Genomic DNA, 13,844 nt, shown 5'->3' on the forward strand with positions numbered 1-13,844 from the left:
GCTGACAGGCCATCCATCAAAGCAACGTGTGTGTAGCAGTCCCATCCATGCAAACTTGCTGCTTTAGCAGCAATCACAGCTAGGCAAGAGTGATATGAAAGCACAGAAATATATGCCAGCTTAGGTTTTCTGAGCCCAGCCTAACAAGAATAGGTATTTACTCAAAAAATGTTTGTAAAGGTAATTATGGAATTGCAAGGAATCAGTAAACCCAAAGCCAACTAACTAAAAACACTCAATATATCTTTCATTCAAATCTACGTACAAGATTTTTTACAGAGTAATGTATCACTGCTACTGTTACAAGGTTATAAGTTGGTTATCATCATAAAACAAAAAATTAGATCTGAAATTTTAGAAGGTTTGATGACTTGATATGTTACTCTCATTTCCACTGCTGACAACAAATCATTCCAGTTTCAGAAGGTTTTATGTTTTACATTTTTAAGTACAATATTCTTAATAATTCCAGTTGTAAGCAGTCCTTCTCTACAGAAGATATTTTAAAAACAGCTACAAGATAGCAATATTAAGATGAGTGAAGCTAGATAAATATATAAAGCCTATACAAAGTTTTACTTGGTTTTGATGGAAGCATTTCTGAAAGATACAAAAACTGTATCAGTATGAATATAATTTTTACAGGAATTTGTATTTTTAGGGAAAGAGCATTTTGATTCTCTATCTGCCCTGCAAAAATATTATAACAGTCTGTTCCTGCTACAAGTAACTCACTAGACACTAAGAAATGCAACTTTAACTATTTTTTTCCAGTTACTTGGCATAAGCAAGAAGTGAAAAGGAAGGAAACAGCATGAAATGGAAAAAGCATATCAGGTCTTGTTTATACAGTATTGCAAAGTGAAGATTTTCAGTAAAACCAATAAAACAAGACCTTTTAAATCTTTCAAATGCACAAATGTAACTTGACTGTATTTCTTTCGAGTCTAAACACATGTTTTTTTTGGTCACTGACACATCTTATGATGATGATGAGCTGAATATTTGTTCTCCACCACAGCAGTAGGAAATTGGTCCTGACATTTGGAGAACTACTGCTTGTTTCATGTGTCACACTCGCTTCCACTGCAGAGAGCCACATCACAGTCTGCTCTGTTTTGCTATGAATATGAATCTCTCAACCCACCTTTAAATCCTGTTCGAGGCTCCTAATGAGCTCTCCATCCACATGGCCTGTTTGTGCAACTTTCAAGCTTTTCTGTTCTGCTTTCCTGAGACGATATTGCAGAATGCGGCAATTCTTGTTTGCCCGGTCCAGCTCTCGCCGGAGCTCCTGCAGCTGGTAAACATCTTCCTCCAAATAGCTGTCACGCATTTCTTCCATTTCAGCCCGAAGTTCATCCAGCTCATCCTGTGAGAAGTCAAAACAGTGCTCCATCATACCTCTAAATCTCACCCGTGGGAGAAAAATAGGAAACATGCTCACTAGGATACCATATTAATGAAATGATACAGGTTGCAGCACGCAGCTCCAGAAGTCACAGGAGCAGAAGTTTTAACCCAACATTGAGTAATTATGCTGAGCTAAATTAATGAATACTTGTCATATTTCTTTCAACTGCTTTGATAATTAAAAACAAACCAGATGCTCATGTCTCCTGAAACTGATGACCTTCATTTTACCATCTCCAATTAAAATTAAAAGCGCACAATACTTTACCACTGTTTGAACTGATTCCTTGTTTTACTTAGACTACAGTAAACCTACTAAACCAAGTACTTCAACATCTCTGTGTGGTGTGCGCCTTTTTAACAACCAACCCCTCCTAAAAATGAAATTTTCCCTTGAAAAATGTTTTACACAAAATACTGAACTGCTCCATATGGAAATGCTGTCCCATCTGAGCCTAACACCATGCACTGGCTGAATGACACATGGGTTGTGTGCAGGAGAAAGTGGGCACACACATCTCAATAACAGGACTGCAGGAACAAAACAAAACCTGTGCTCCCAGGAATAACCTGCTCATTCTTTTCTGGGCATCATGAACTGTCCCAATTCCATGTTATACCATGAGTGGCACTTGCTCTCTAAAGTCAGATTAAAGATATACAGCTGAACAGGATAAGCTCTATCACTGCCATTTGTTTAATCTGTGCATAACTGAAGCTCCACAGCTAGAACTGTTGTAAAGGTCTTCCAAGCAGAGGGGTACAAGGTATTAAACTACTGCATGAGAGAAAAAAATATGATTCTACAAGCTTTAAACAAAGCTGGGGGGAAAAAAATCGAGAAAAAGAGCCAGGAGGTAAATATTTGAAATTAACTATTAAATTTTTAATAGGTTTCTTTAAATTTGCATTTGATATTATAAAGACCAAATTTTCAGTGGAAAACTTTGCTTAAATAAGATTCCAGGAGAACTTGCACTGGGGCTAGCTGCACTGTGACCTCACTTCAGATCTCTAAATCACTCTTGAAATACCAAGGATGGCTGGAGATTATTTCACACTTGAAATACCAAGGGTGGCCAGAGAACATTTCACACTTGACTCAGGTGGAGAGGGCACTGCTATGAAGTCAGTACCCCTGACAAAGCTTCCCCTGCCCCTGGCAGAACCATCCCTGTCCAGTCCCTGCATGAATTCATCCGCCCATACTCTCCTGGCAGTCCTCTCAGCCATTCCCCCTTCCCACAACCTAACCAGACTGACATATTAATCTTGCTTCATTGGAGATTTGATAACAATTGCAGGGCAGATCTTGTCCCTGAGCATGGTCCTGACCAAAGGAAGATGGGTAGAACCTCTTTAGCCTTGTCAGTTATGTTAGAATTACAGCCTTATTCTTACCAAAATCCCATCCATGTATAAAAACACCAGTATGGACCTATGGTTTAATTTCAGTTAGCTGAGCCAGCATAAATTTTGGGTATGCACAAGGCCTGTTATTTCCAAAATTACAACCCTGGGCTTACAAGAGAGGCTTTGCTCCACCAGTACAGCCCACTCAGTTCTCCCTGGATGCTCTGAAAGGACAGAGAAGTTTTCTCACAAGCCTACTATGTCATTGTACATTCTCAATACATTCAGATTTCTGCTGCAGGAGCATCCTGTCCCACAGTCTCCCTGGGACAAGTGCAGGAGCAGGATATTTGTGCGGACAGATAGACTCAAGAGTTACTCCCCAGTGAGCTGGATCATGCTCACAACATATACTGTCTGAAAAGGAATAGTGTAAGCACTGTCATCGAGGTTACCCTTGCAGCAATAACATCCTCAGAAGTTCCAAACATATTAATTAAGCACAAACAGCAGACTTCAAGGAAGCAAATGAGGTCTGCAGACCAAATCCAGAAGGATTATTTCAAAACAATTTAGGGTCCAGGCCTTATCTACTCCTCAGGACACAGCCAAATACTCTGGCCAGTTTACAGCCGATGCACTGGTGAAGTTTTGATAAATGATGTATGTTTTAAAAAGAAAAACATAGCAATGCATTCTTGATTGGATTGGGGACAAGACCTGTTTTTCTTTCCTATGTACACACTTATCACTATGCTTCACATTTATAGACACTTTCAAGAGCTAAAGTAAAAGTTTACCCAGTGAAGATAAGAGATGCAGAAGAAAATGTCAAGGTTTTAAAAACTGATTGGAGAGTAGCAGTGGCTTTTGAACCTAGGAAAAGGAGGACACTTGTGCATTATCAGTTTATTAATGAGATATTTTGGCTAAGGTACTCATACCAAAAGTAGAATCTTTACCTGTCAGAGCTACCACAGACCTATGGAATGAACAGGACCAGAGTCATTTTGTAGGGTTTGTCTTCAGACTCAGGTGTTAAATTTATCTCAGCTAGATTTAAGTTCAATTAACTTTTTAATGTCATCTTCAGAATGCTAATATTAGATTAGTAATTTGGTTGTAAATTAAAATTTTGAAACACAAATCCACAATAAAGAAAAGCAACTGTCATCAACAAATTAATGGGATCTGGTTTATAATCTGATGTTTACATTTAAGAACTAAGCAATGGCTTTCATGTATAAAGTAGCCTGCAGTTATAATGTCATTGCTCATCTCTTAAACTTCCTTCTTATCTTCATCAGGTTTTGCTGTTAGCAAATCTGATTGGTTTCTAAAGACAAATAATAAACACTATTTGATCTCAAAGCATTTATTGCAACCAAATTTGGAAAGTGAAACACATAATTTTAAACAACCCAATCCCTGAAACACTCATCCCATTGAAACTGAACATTCCCAAACCCCGTCTGTGAGCATGGGAGTTCTCCCAGCTGTAAAAGTCACTCTGTCTCTGTTAGAGACTTGAGTCCAATGTCTTTCCTCACACCAAAGAAGTTCCTCAAAGAGTTGCAAGCATTGGCATGTTTCAGGAAATAGGACTATGTTTCAGGAAATAGGACTGTCTTTAACCTCCTGGTAAAACCAAAGTTTTCTCAATCTCCCTTATCAGCACAACTCTGACTTAGCAAGTCAGTGAGATATACAAATATACTTTTTTTTTTTTTGCTATGCTTGCCTCTGGTTTTGATTATAAATACACAGTTCATTTTTCTCTAGTGTAATTTTGCAGATGAATTAAAATTTAGAATACAATGAAGGAAGCTGTACTTTAAAAATCTCACATGCTTCTCCTCTCAGATATTTTTTTTTGACTGAACTGAGTTTCTTTTCCACAATTAATTTTTTTCCTACTCCCAAAATTTTCACATAGAAATCAAACTGTATTCCAACTTCCTGTATTTAGAGATACAGCATCCTTTGGATGAGCTTTAAAACAAGGCAACATGAGGCCACAAACAATTTTGACTGTATAAGGAACAGAAGCCTCACTGTACAGGCTGCATGCAGCGTCAGCCCATTTTCTGCTGTATTGCTGCAGTGCTTGGGGCTTGAACCTATGTAGTCTGTCCAGCCCAGAGAGGAAAAGACCCAAATTAAATCAGACAGAATAAATATTTTTGAATCTCAACATGAATTCTTATTTTTATATAATAAATATATAGAGAAGAACATGTCACCTCTAGAAAATCTGGCTCGGATTTTGTATGTCAGCACACCATTTTAGATAGTGGGATAACCTCTAACTAAACCGTAACAGTTTAACTTTCGTTACAATAAAGACACAATCTTGCTTTTGATACAGGCCACAAGGCCAGTGACAAGGGTGTAGATGATTCCATCTCTTAGCAGCTGATTCTCCTTGGCAAGTATTTGTGATTCTGCTGTGGACCCTGAAACTGTATGTTAGCAGATCCTAAGTCAGAACTGTTACAATCACACCCGGAAAATCAGAACAGCTTAAACTCCTCTTCTAAAGTGATCCATGCACAGAAAATGAAGGAAGGTAATTTAAAGAAAGACCCATGGAAAGGGAAGTTGTAACTGAAACTGTGATGGTCCTACTTACTAAACTGGCAAACTGCTGTTTTGAAGGAAAACATGTCAATCATTTGTGAAATCAAAGGTAAATGCAGCAAAGCCAAAACTCCCAGCTTGGTAGTTTGCAAAAAAAGTGATGCTCTGGCTGCAAGGCAGATGGAAATAACAGATAAGCCAAAACCTTGACTTAATTAAAATGTATTGTTCTTACTACTATTATTATTGTGAGTTAGAATTAAAGCTCTTTCTCTCAGGAGGTATTGAGCTTCATACTGTAGAGTTTAATATTGTAAAACTGAAGAAAGAGATCAGAATAGGCACTTAAATGTAATTAAAACAAACAGGCAAGGAAGTGGCCATCCCTCTTTGTTCATCTAAAAATGGAGAGCTGCTCCCTTCCTTAAACAGGGAGGACCTGCTCCAGCACCCCAAAGTGGCAATTGAAATTGGGAGGTTAAGTGCTGGCATCAGAAGCTTCACTTTGTTGTGCATTCCTGAAGGGGATGAAAGCCTCCTCTCGATCCCTTTTAATTTAATGGTAATTATGCTATTACTTTCAGTAAGAACAGCACGAGTCAGAGAGTCCTGGAAGAAAGAATATTGTTTAGGAAAAGATAAACTGCTTTTATTTCCCTATGTCACTCTGGTCATCAGAAAAAAACAAATGGAAGACTGTTTTCTAACTGGTAGCTCTTTCCAAATTTGCAGTAGAAATCCCACTTCCACCAGCCCGAGTCCTTCAGCTTATGGTTTCACTTGGCCCAAATGACTTCCTAAAGGCCAGCTATTTGGGGTCTAATAGGAATTACCCAACTGAGAGTCACAGGGTGGCTGTATGGACACAGGGCCACACACAAATAGCTGCTCTGTTTGCAGGAGTCCCCAAGACTGCAGTGCGAAAGCAACAGAATCAGGAATCCCCATTTGCCTGCCAGTGTACCAAGCCAATGTGAACTGGGTGAAAGGGGGAAAGACTTGTGTGTAATTTCCATTAGTGTAGCCCAAATGCATACTGATAGGTCATTTTCGGTCTGTACTGTGCAAATTGAAGACTTGCCTGTCAGAAGAGAAGCCATTACCTCATTAATACATTTACTGATGTCATGCTTGTTTATTATTGATTTAATTATAATGAAGTATAATTAAGAACAAATTATAGGAATATGCCTTGTTTATGATTCTTTAAAAAAAAATAGAGAGAGAGAGAAAGAGAGAGAAAAAGTCAGGCCATGCAGCTATTACACTGAGTAACCCATACTCATCTGAGTCATTCCCACTGAAATGACCAGGAATACTTGCATAACTTATGGGCTCTGTCTGCCCGGCCAGTCTGGTTATGATCTGTAACAAGGTTTGAAAATAAATCTTCCAATCATCTCCACCAACTGCACACTCATTCTGTCCACAGAGCATGCAAGAAACGGATTCCTTCTGAAATAAAACAGAGACCTACACTCCAAGGGTGTAGCAAATGCGCTCCATTACTCGAGTCCTCTGGACAGCTTTAAAACATATGCACGATGGGGTTGTTTTGTTCAAGGGGCCAGACTAAATGCAGTCCAAAGCAAGACCACTAAACTGCAGAGGAAGGGTCATCTGCACCACTTGCATTTAGGTCAGCCTGCTGATCTACCTTCATTGAGATGAATTACTGGCTAAAATAGAAAAAGCTCTTACCTCAGAGCATGAATAGAGACTAAATAGTGGAACCCAACCATGCGTCAAAAAAACCTTGAAAATTATTGTTAGGGAGAAATTACATGCAAAAAAAATAGCATAAAAGATACATGGATACTGAATTCATTGTTATGTGAGTACAGTTATGCACACTGGCAAAGTCTTTCGGTTCCAGCGAATTAGAACACATCACTGTTCAGAAGTTATATATTAAGTTGAAAATAACTGCAAAGTAGGAAGACAAAAACCACAAAATCTCTAAACTGTATAGTATTTAAGAAAATGCAAATGAAGGAGGAAATTCAATTGTCTATGTAAAAAATACGTTTATTAATTTGGCCAAAAGTCATATTTATAGATTATGTCAGTACTGTTTTCTAAATAGAAAGCTATTTAATATACATTTAATCAAATGAGTGGAGAGTGGGGAAGGGAGGAAGAGTGGAAATTACAGTGGGTAACTGCTATTGCACTGGTGAATCCAGAGCTTCTAGAAAGTCCTTGATAAATCTAAGATTCATGAACTGTGATTTTACATAATCTCTGTTTTCATGTTTTAAATATCTCAAACTGTCTATATGTAGGAGATGCTGCTGCTGCTAAGAAATAAACACATCCCCCATAGCACTTTACAGCAGAACTGTAGCAGGGATAAATATGCTCTAAAAGGCTTTGATTGGGAAGAAAGCAACAACCATTATTTTTGCCTCTTGCAAAATATGTTAATGAACCTGAAGCCCCTGGGCCCCTGATGTTATTATTTAGCTTTCAAAGCAGACTACTTTACAAGTCACTCACCAATCCAACGTTGTTTGAAGCTTGTGCACAAACCAAGATGCGAACTGAAAAGTCACAGGACCGTGAGCACCTGTTGACTTCAGGGGTGGTTCAAGTTTGCAGGATCTGAGAGCGAGAGCAGCATCTGGCAGCTTTTCTGCTTCATTCAAGCATTAGCTACAGTATTGTTTCAACACATATCCTCGGCTGGGGCTGGTGAAGCTGTTCGAGCACTCATCAATGGCAACATTGATAGCGTCTATTGAGGGCCACCAAGGCAAACTTATTGCCCGGTGCATCACGCAGCTCATCCCCTCCAGGCAGGGTGGGGGCTGCCAGGGACACAGCTGGAGCTAACAAGACACATGGCCTCGCTATTCTTCCCCCAAAGTGACATCTCTCTCGACAGCTGACTGTCCCTCCGGCTGAGCCCAGCCGCCTGGGGTTGGTGCCCCGGGCCGGGTTGTCACTTTCCGTTCTCTTCGGGGCCACCAGTCGCCAGGTGGGAAAAGCAGCATGTCAAGCAGAGATAGGGGATGAGTTTTATTTTGCTAACCCTGGTAACCCTCACTAAATGGAAAAAAAATTGGTGCTATCACTTTGCATCATTCTTGCTCTGCAAAACCCTTTGACATCCACAAATCCCTGCAGGTTAATAAAAGAAGCGGTAGAATTACTCCCCCTAAGTTCAGCGCAAGCCTACAACTCAAAGAGCTACAGTTTCAAGTGAGTAAAGAAATACAATGTAACCTCATATGACATACATTGTGATTTTAAACAAAAATGAACGTAGTTTAGATGCATCAGAGTGGAATAAGGGGCCTGGAGTGGGCCCTTAGCCAATTTATATCCAGAATATGTCACAGTTACAAATGAATATAGAAAGAAAAAAAGACAAAGCAAGACAGTTATCTAATAAATCCCAGATAGTATATTTCTGTGCTAGTCCACACTGTAGCAGCATTTCTGGCATGTTGAACTTAGACCAGCACAGGCACAAATAGAAGGCCAGGTGAAGAAAAGCACAGCAAGCACCAGTTTTATTTTAAGGGCTGTGGGAAGTGTCACGCCTCATGTAGGAGGCTGCTTTCACATTATGGCTGTGAAGGATGCAAAGAGAAAAGGGGCGTGTGTTGTGACTAAAACACCACTGCTGTTTCTGCTAGCATGTTTATTTAATTAACACAATCTAAATTAAAGTTTGGCTGAGACAGAGCAAAAACATGTCTAATTGCTAAAATTTGGGCCCTCTTCCTTAAGATCCCTCACCCTTCAGAGGGCTCTACACCACAAAAGGCTTCTTTCCAAGTTTCCCAAGGAATCTCATAGTGAATGACACTTCTCCCTGTGCTGGACACTTTAAAGTAAACTTGAAAATCAACCACTTGTGTGGGCAGTATTTTGCTACTACTAAGAGGACTGACTAGCAGTAACTAAAACTTTATCTACTACCAGCAGTTACCAAGGGTCTCCTGGTCCTACAGAGCTGAGGACCATGACAAGATTTCTCTCTTAGACATCAACAAAAAAGTGATACCTTTTAAATGCTGCTGTAGTATTATAGTCTTCCCCCATAGGTAGCTGAAATAAGATATGCAAGGAATACATGAAACTGAAATCCATGATGAAATTTCACAGAGGTAGTAGAAGAGAGACTTCTCAATGTAAATGTTTCTCCTCAGCCACTTCACCTACACACTTAGCTTTGCAGCTAGTTAGCTATGGCTAGAGCCAAGTTCTTATCTAAAGACAGTCCTGGAACAATATAAGGTGGAAACCTGATACCAGGTTAAAATCTGGCTCATGGTATATGAGATGTTTGTAGAAGCAGCAGCTTGCACTGCATTCTGGGAGACTTTCTAGTATTTATTGTGTAGAAACAAAAACAAATGATTCTGTTTGTTTTTTTCCTTCTGGTAACACTTTAATCTCTAGTAATCTTTAGCACTAAGTCTGTGTGTGTGTGTGTGTATCTTCTATAACCTGTGTTACAGACACATGGAAGATACTCCTATGTGAAAATTAAATTTCCCTGAAAAAGACTTTATTGCGTGCACTTAGGGCTGCACTCCAGCTGCAGGGAGGGATAAGGAGGAGTGAAAGCTACAAAATTTGGCTTATGCCCATGCTCAGGAAATTAACAGTTTCTTCTGGGATTTATCTAATCATTTGTCTATTTACAGTTGACAGCATCCCTGTTATCCCTTAGCCCCCTCTGGAGAAACACAGCTCACTCCAATGCTAACCAAGAGAACTGCATTGTAAATAACACATGGAACAAACCCACAAGTAAACAACACAGACAATGCTGTGGTTTTAATCTGTAGATGTTTTTTTATAGGTTTTCCTAGGAAAGGCAAATGAGGTTTGGGGATTCTCCTGATAATTTTTGCACCACTAGGCTGTTTCTAACCATTTTGAGAGAGGAGCAGAACTAAGACCGCATGGCCCAGGTGGCCAAGGAAAGCAGACAATGTACTCATTTCCCTCAGAAGAGGCAATAGTGTGAGCTCATGGCTTTCCAGGCATCAGAACATGCCCACTGAAGAAACCAGTCTGTATCATCCTACCAGTGTCAGAAATACTTTTAGCATGAAAAAGTCACAATCTGAATCAAAAAAGCGTTGGGACAAAATTGCTGTAGATGATGAAGACATCAAGGTGAAAGATCTGAAGGCACTGTTGCACAGGGTGAAAAATTTGGAATGACGCAGAATAAAGTTTACCTAAGCCTTGTCACTGGCAACTAGGTCCCATGATCACAGAGTTCCTCAGGTGGGACACACTAACAGGGGTCAGTCCTAGACAATTCAGACAAACTCTTTTCTTTCAGTTTCCCATAGTTAAAAATTACTTTCAGTATAAAGAAAGAGGGCTTGACACATACTTTGCAATGTGTTTAAGTATATATTACTCATATACTTGTGCAAATCCTGTAATGCAAGGAGATGCTCCTGGACTTCATGCCTTCTAAAGGCAGTGCCAATTACCTACTCCTTAAGCAATTCCTATTATCAACTCTCAGTTCATTACATCTCCTCTTGCTTCTAGGCTGTCAAATAAAACAAAAGCTTGTGATAAAGGTTCTCAGTGCTGCTCATCTTTTTATAGACTATTACATTTCTCTACCACACTTCAGTTCCCCATCCAATGAGTGCTATAAAAGCTTTGCTATGAGCCAATAATTTTTATTGGTCTGGTTCTGTATTATCCTTTTCTAGATGACCAGCAGTGCCCCCAGTATTTCAGGTACACTCACTGACCTGTGTAACAGCTACAGTTCTATAAAATATTGCCAGCTTTTCTAAGTTAGTCTCTGTTCAGTTCCCACTGCAATCTAACAATTTTTGCAGATTTTCATTGCTCCTTCTCTCATGATGCTCCCAAGTTAATGCAACACACTTAAACAGAAAAGTGCATTATTCTTCCCTCCAAGTGCTTCAGATTTTGAATATTAAGATTTTTTTTTTTTTTACCATCCTCTGCCTTCATCTTTCATACTTTCCTCAGGGGTTAACTTTATGATTAAGTTATATCTGATCTTTGCTGGACTTCACTTAATGTCATCTGAAAATTTTGCTGTATCATTGTTCATTCCTTTTTCCAGTTCACTAAGCAGCACCAGACTCGGCAAAGAACCTTGCAGCACCCCTGCTGTTACCCTTTTGCTATGCTGAATATTGTTTCCTGTACCTTAGCCAAAACCCCTTAACGAGCCTGTGCCTTAGCACCCTTCTCTCCCAAGGTTATACACCAAACTCCAGTTCTTATTCGAGTAAGAATCCGAGATTTACAGGGATTTCCATGGTTATTTTGCTTGACAACAGGGTGTTTCCAAAATCAGGGAACAAAGATTTTTCTCACCAGAGGTGAACAGCGGCTGTGGTTACAGGATTATCTCAGTTTATCTTATTTATAGATCTCTATGCATGTAGCTTCTTTGCTCTGCCAAAAGATCGGATTGTAAGTACAAGTCCAACTAAAAGTTCCCACAGGTCAACCCAGCTCAGAGCTTGCCTGAATTTAGCTTTGCTTTTTCTCCGAGGATGGGTTCATGCAGATGTACTTTTCTACCTGTACAAGGATGCAATGACACTTTTTTCTTGCTGCTCTTGTTGTTCTATTAGTACTTCATAGCAAGTGGCTTCACTTTCCGGTGATAAAGTAACACAATAAGCAGAGCACATAATGCTGCCATCCTTTCCACATCAAATGAGGGAACCTATTCCTTTGGCTTTTCTTAAAGGGTGATACTGAGGAAAACAGTTCCTGGAAAGCAGAGTCCTGCTAACCAGTAGAGTGCGGTGCCTTAGAAAGAGTCGGGGTTTGCTGAGCTACCACCACGTCAACCAAACGCAGCATCGCCACGGTACATGTTGCACCGGACTGACGTTCATCCAGCGCCCACAAATAGGGCTTTGCAGGGAGCCGCGATCATACGCTTATGAGCCCTTAAGCCGTGCGGCGGCCCCTCTTCGTGGGGGCGGGGGAGGAGGGGGCCGAGGCGCCCGGATGGTTCTCGCTGCCTCTATTTCTCTCCTGCGGGTAAAATTTAGCATTTGGTCCAGCGGGGGCGGGGGGTCCCACGGGAGGTGACTCCAGGAAGCGCGAATCCACTCGCCCTCCCCCCAGGCGCGGTCCCCGAATTCGCAGGTAGGAGGGGGCCGCGCTTCTCCCGCTGCCGCCCCCTTCCCTTCCCTGCCGAGGCCGGGCTCCGCGGGCGATGCTTACCTTGAGGTACTCGTTCTCCGAGCGCAGCTCCTCCACCTCCCGCTGCAGCTCCTCCGGGGCCGCCGGCGGCGGCTCCCAGACGCTCGAGGCTCGCCCCCCGCCCGTGGCCGCAGGCAGCGCATCCCCGCGGGAGCCGAGGGCCGGCGGAGCTCCGCGCCCGGGGCCGGGGCCGTGGCCGGCGCGGGGCGGCTCGGCGGCGGGATGCGCGGCGGGCGGCTCGCGGTCGCTGGAGCCGGTGCCGGACTCGGCGTCGCTGCTGGCGGCCGGGGCCAGGCGCTGCTCGTCGGAAAGCGGCTCGGAGGGGCAGTCGGAGAGGTCGGAGCTGCTGTCCGTGTGGCCGACGCGGGCCAGCGCAGCCGCCGCATGGCCGCTGCCCGCCGCGCCGCCCCGCTTCGCCTTCCTGCCCTTGCCGGGCGGCGGGGCCGCCTCCCCGCCGGGCTGCCGCCCCGCTCCTCGGCCGCCGGGCCCCGGCTCCGGACCGCGGGCTGCTCGCTTGGCGCAGGGGGCGGCCTTGGCGCCCGCCCTGCCGACGGCGGTGACGGCGGCGGCGGCCGCCTTGCCCCCCGGGGCGGCGGGGCGACGGGAGAGGCGGCCCGGCGCCGCCAGGAGCCCCGCGGAGGGCTGGTGGGCGCCCGGGTGCGGCGACGGGGGCGCCCGGGCGGGGAGGCCGGGAGACTTGGGGGGCGCGGGCGGAGGCTTGGCGGCGGCGCGGGCGTGCAGGTCCTTGAGGAAGGGTCTGGCGGGCGACGGGGCGCGGTGCAGCCGCTTCTTCTCGGCGTGCGGGTGGTGGTGGCCGGGCGAAGGCGGCGGCGGCGGCCGCAGCGCGTCGCCGGGCCCCGGGCCGGGGCCGTTCAGCGCCTCCATGGCGCGGGCCGGGGGCTGCGGGGCGGCAGCGGCGGCCGCGGGGGCGCCCGGCGGCGGCAGGAGCGGCGGTCCCCGCGGGGCGCGGCGACAGGACGGGCAGCCTCCTCCAGCCTCCCTGCTCGCTCTCTCATCACTTCTGTTTCTCCCAGCCACAGCCCTCACACTTTTCTTTCTCGATCCCCCTCTTCCTGCCCCCCCCACTCCCACCTTCTCCTCCTCCTCCTCCTCCTCGCCGCTCTCTCCCGAGCACTGATTTGTTTCAATAAATCGAGCCCAAATCCCCCGGTGGCAGCCGTCTCCGTCTCCTCCTCCTCCTTCTCCTTCCCCTCCCGCTCCCCTCTCCGCCAGGCTCAGCTTGATGCTGCTCAAGTTGTGATGCAGCCCAAAAAACCGATCCTTTTCTCCTCAATCCGAGGCAAAGGCGT

At 43.9% G+C, this 13,844-nt stretch overlaps 1 protein-coding gene across 4 annotated transcripts in view; it reads right to left on the bottom strand.

The window, feature by feature from the left end:
* MTCL1 (microtubule crosslinking factor 1) overlaps window positions 1-12,690 on the bottom strand; it is a 102,737-nt gene extending 90,047 nt beyond the window's left edge. For all 4 annotated transcript variants that reach the window (XM_069004455.1, XM_069004452.1, XM_069004453.1 and 1 more), the window contains exons 1-2: window positions 12,556-12,690; window positions 1,148-1,372 (exon numbers count right to left, since the gene is read on the bottom strand). In XM_069004455.1, coding sequence (XP_068860556.1) covers window positions 1,148-1,345 — 198 coding nt within the window. In that variant the 5' untranslated portion in view covers window positions 1,346-1,372; window positions 12,556-12,690. The remainder of the gene's footprint in view (window positions 1-1,147; window positions 1,373-12,555) is intronic.
* Window positions 12,691-13,844: the final 1,154 nt, after the last annotated feature.

The sequence above is a fragment of the Aphelocoma coerulescens genome, chromosome 2, assembly GCF_041296385.1.
Source record: "Aphelocoma coerulescens isolate FSJ_1873_10779 chromosome 2, UR_Acoe_1.0, whole genome shotgun sequence".
In the NCBI taxonomy this organism is placed as follows: domain Eukaryota; kingdom Metazoa; phylum Chordata; class Aves; order Passeriformes; family Corvidae; genus Aphelocoma; species Aphelocoma coerulescens.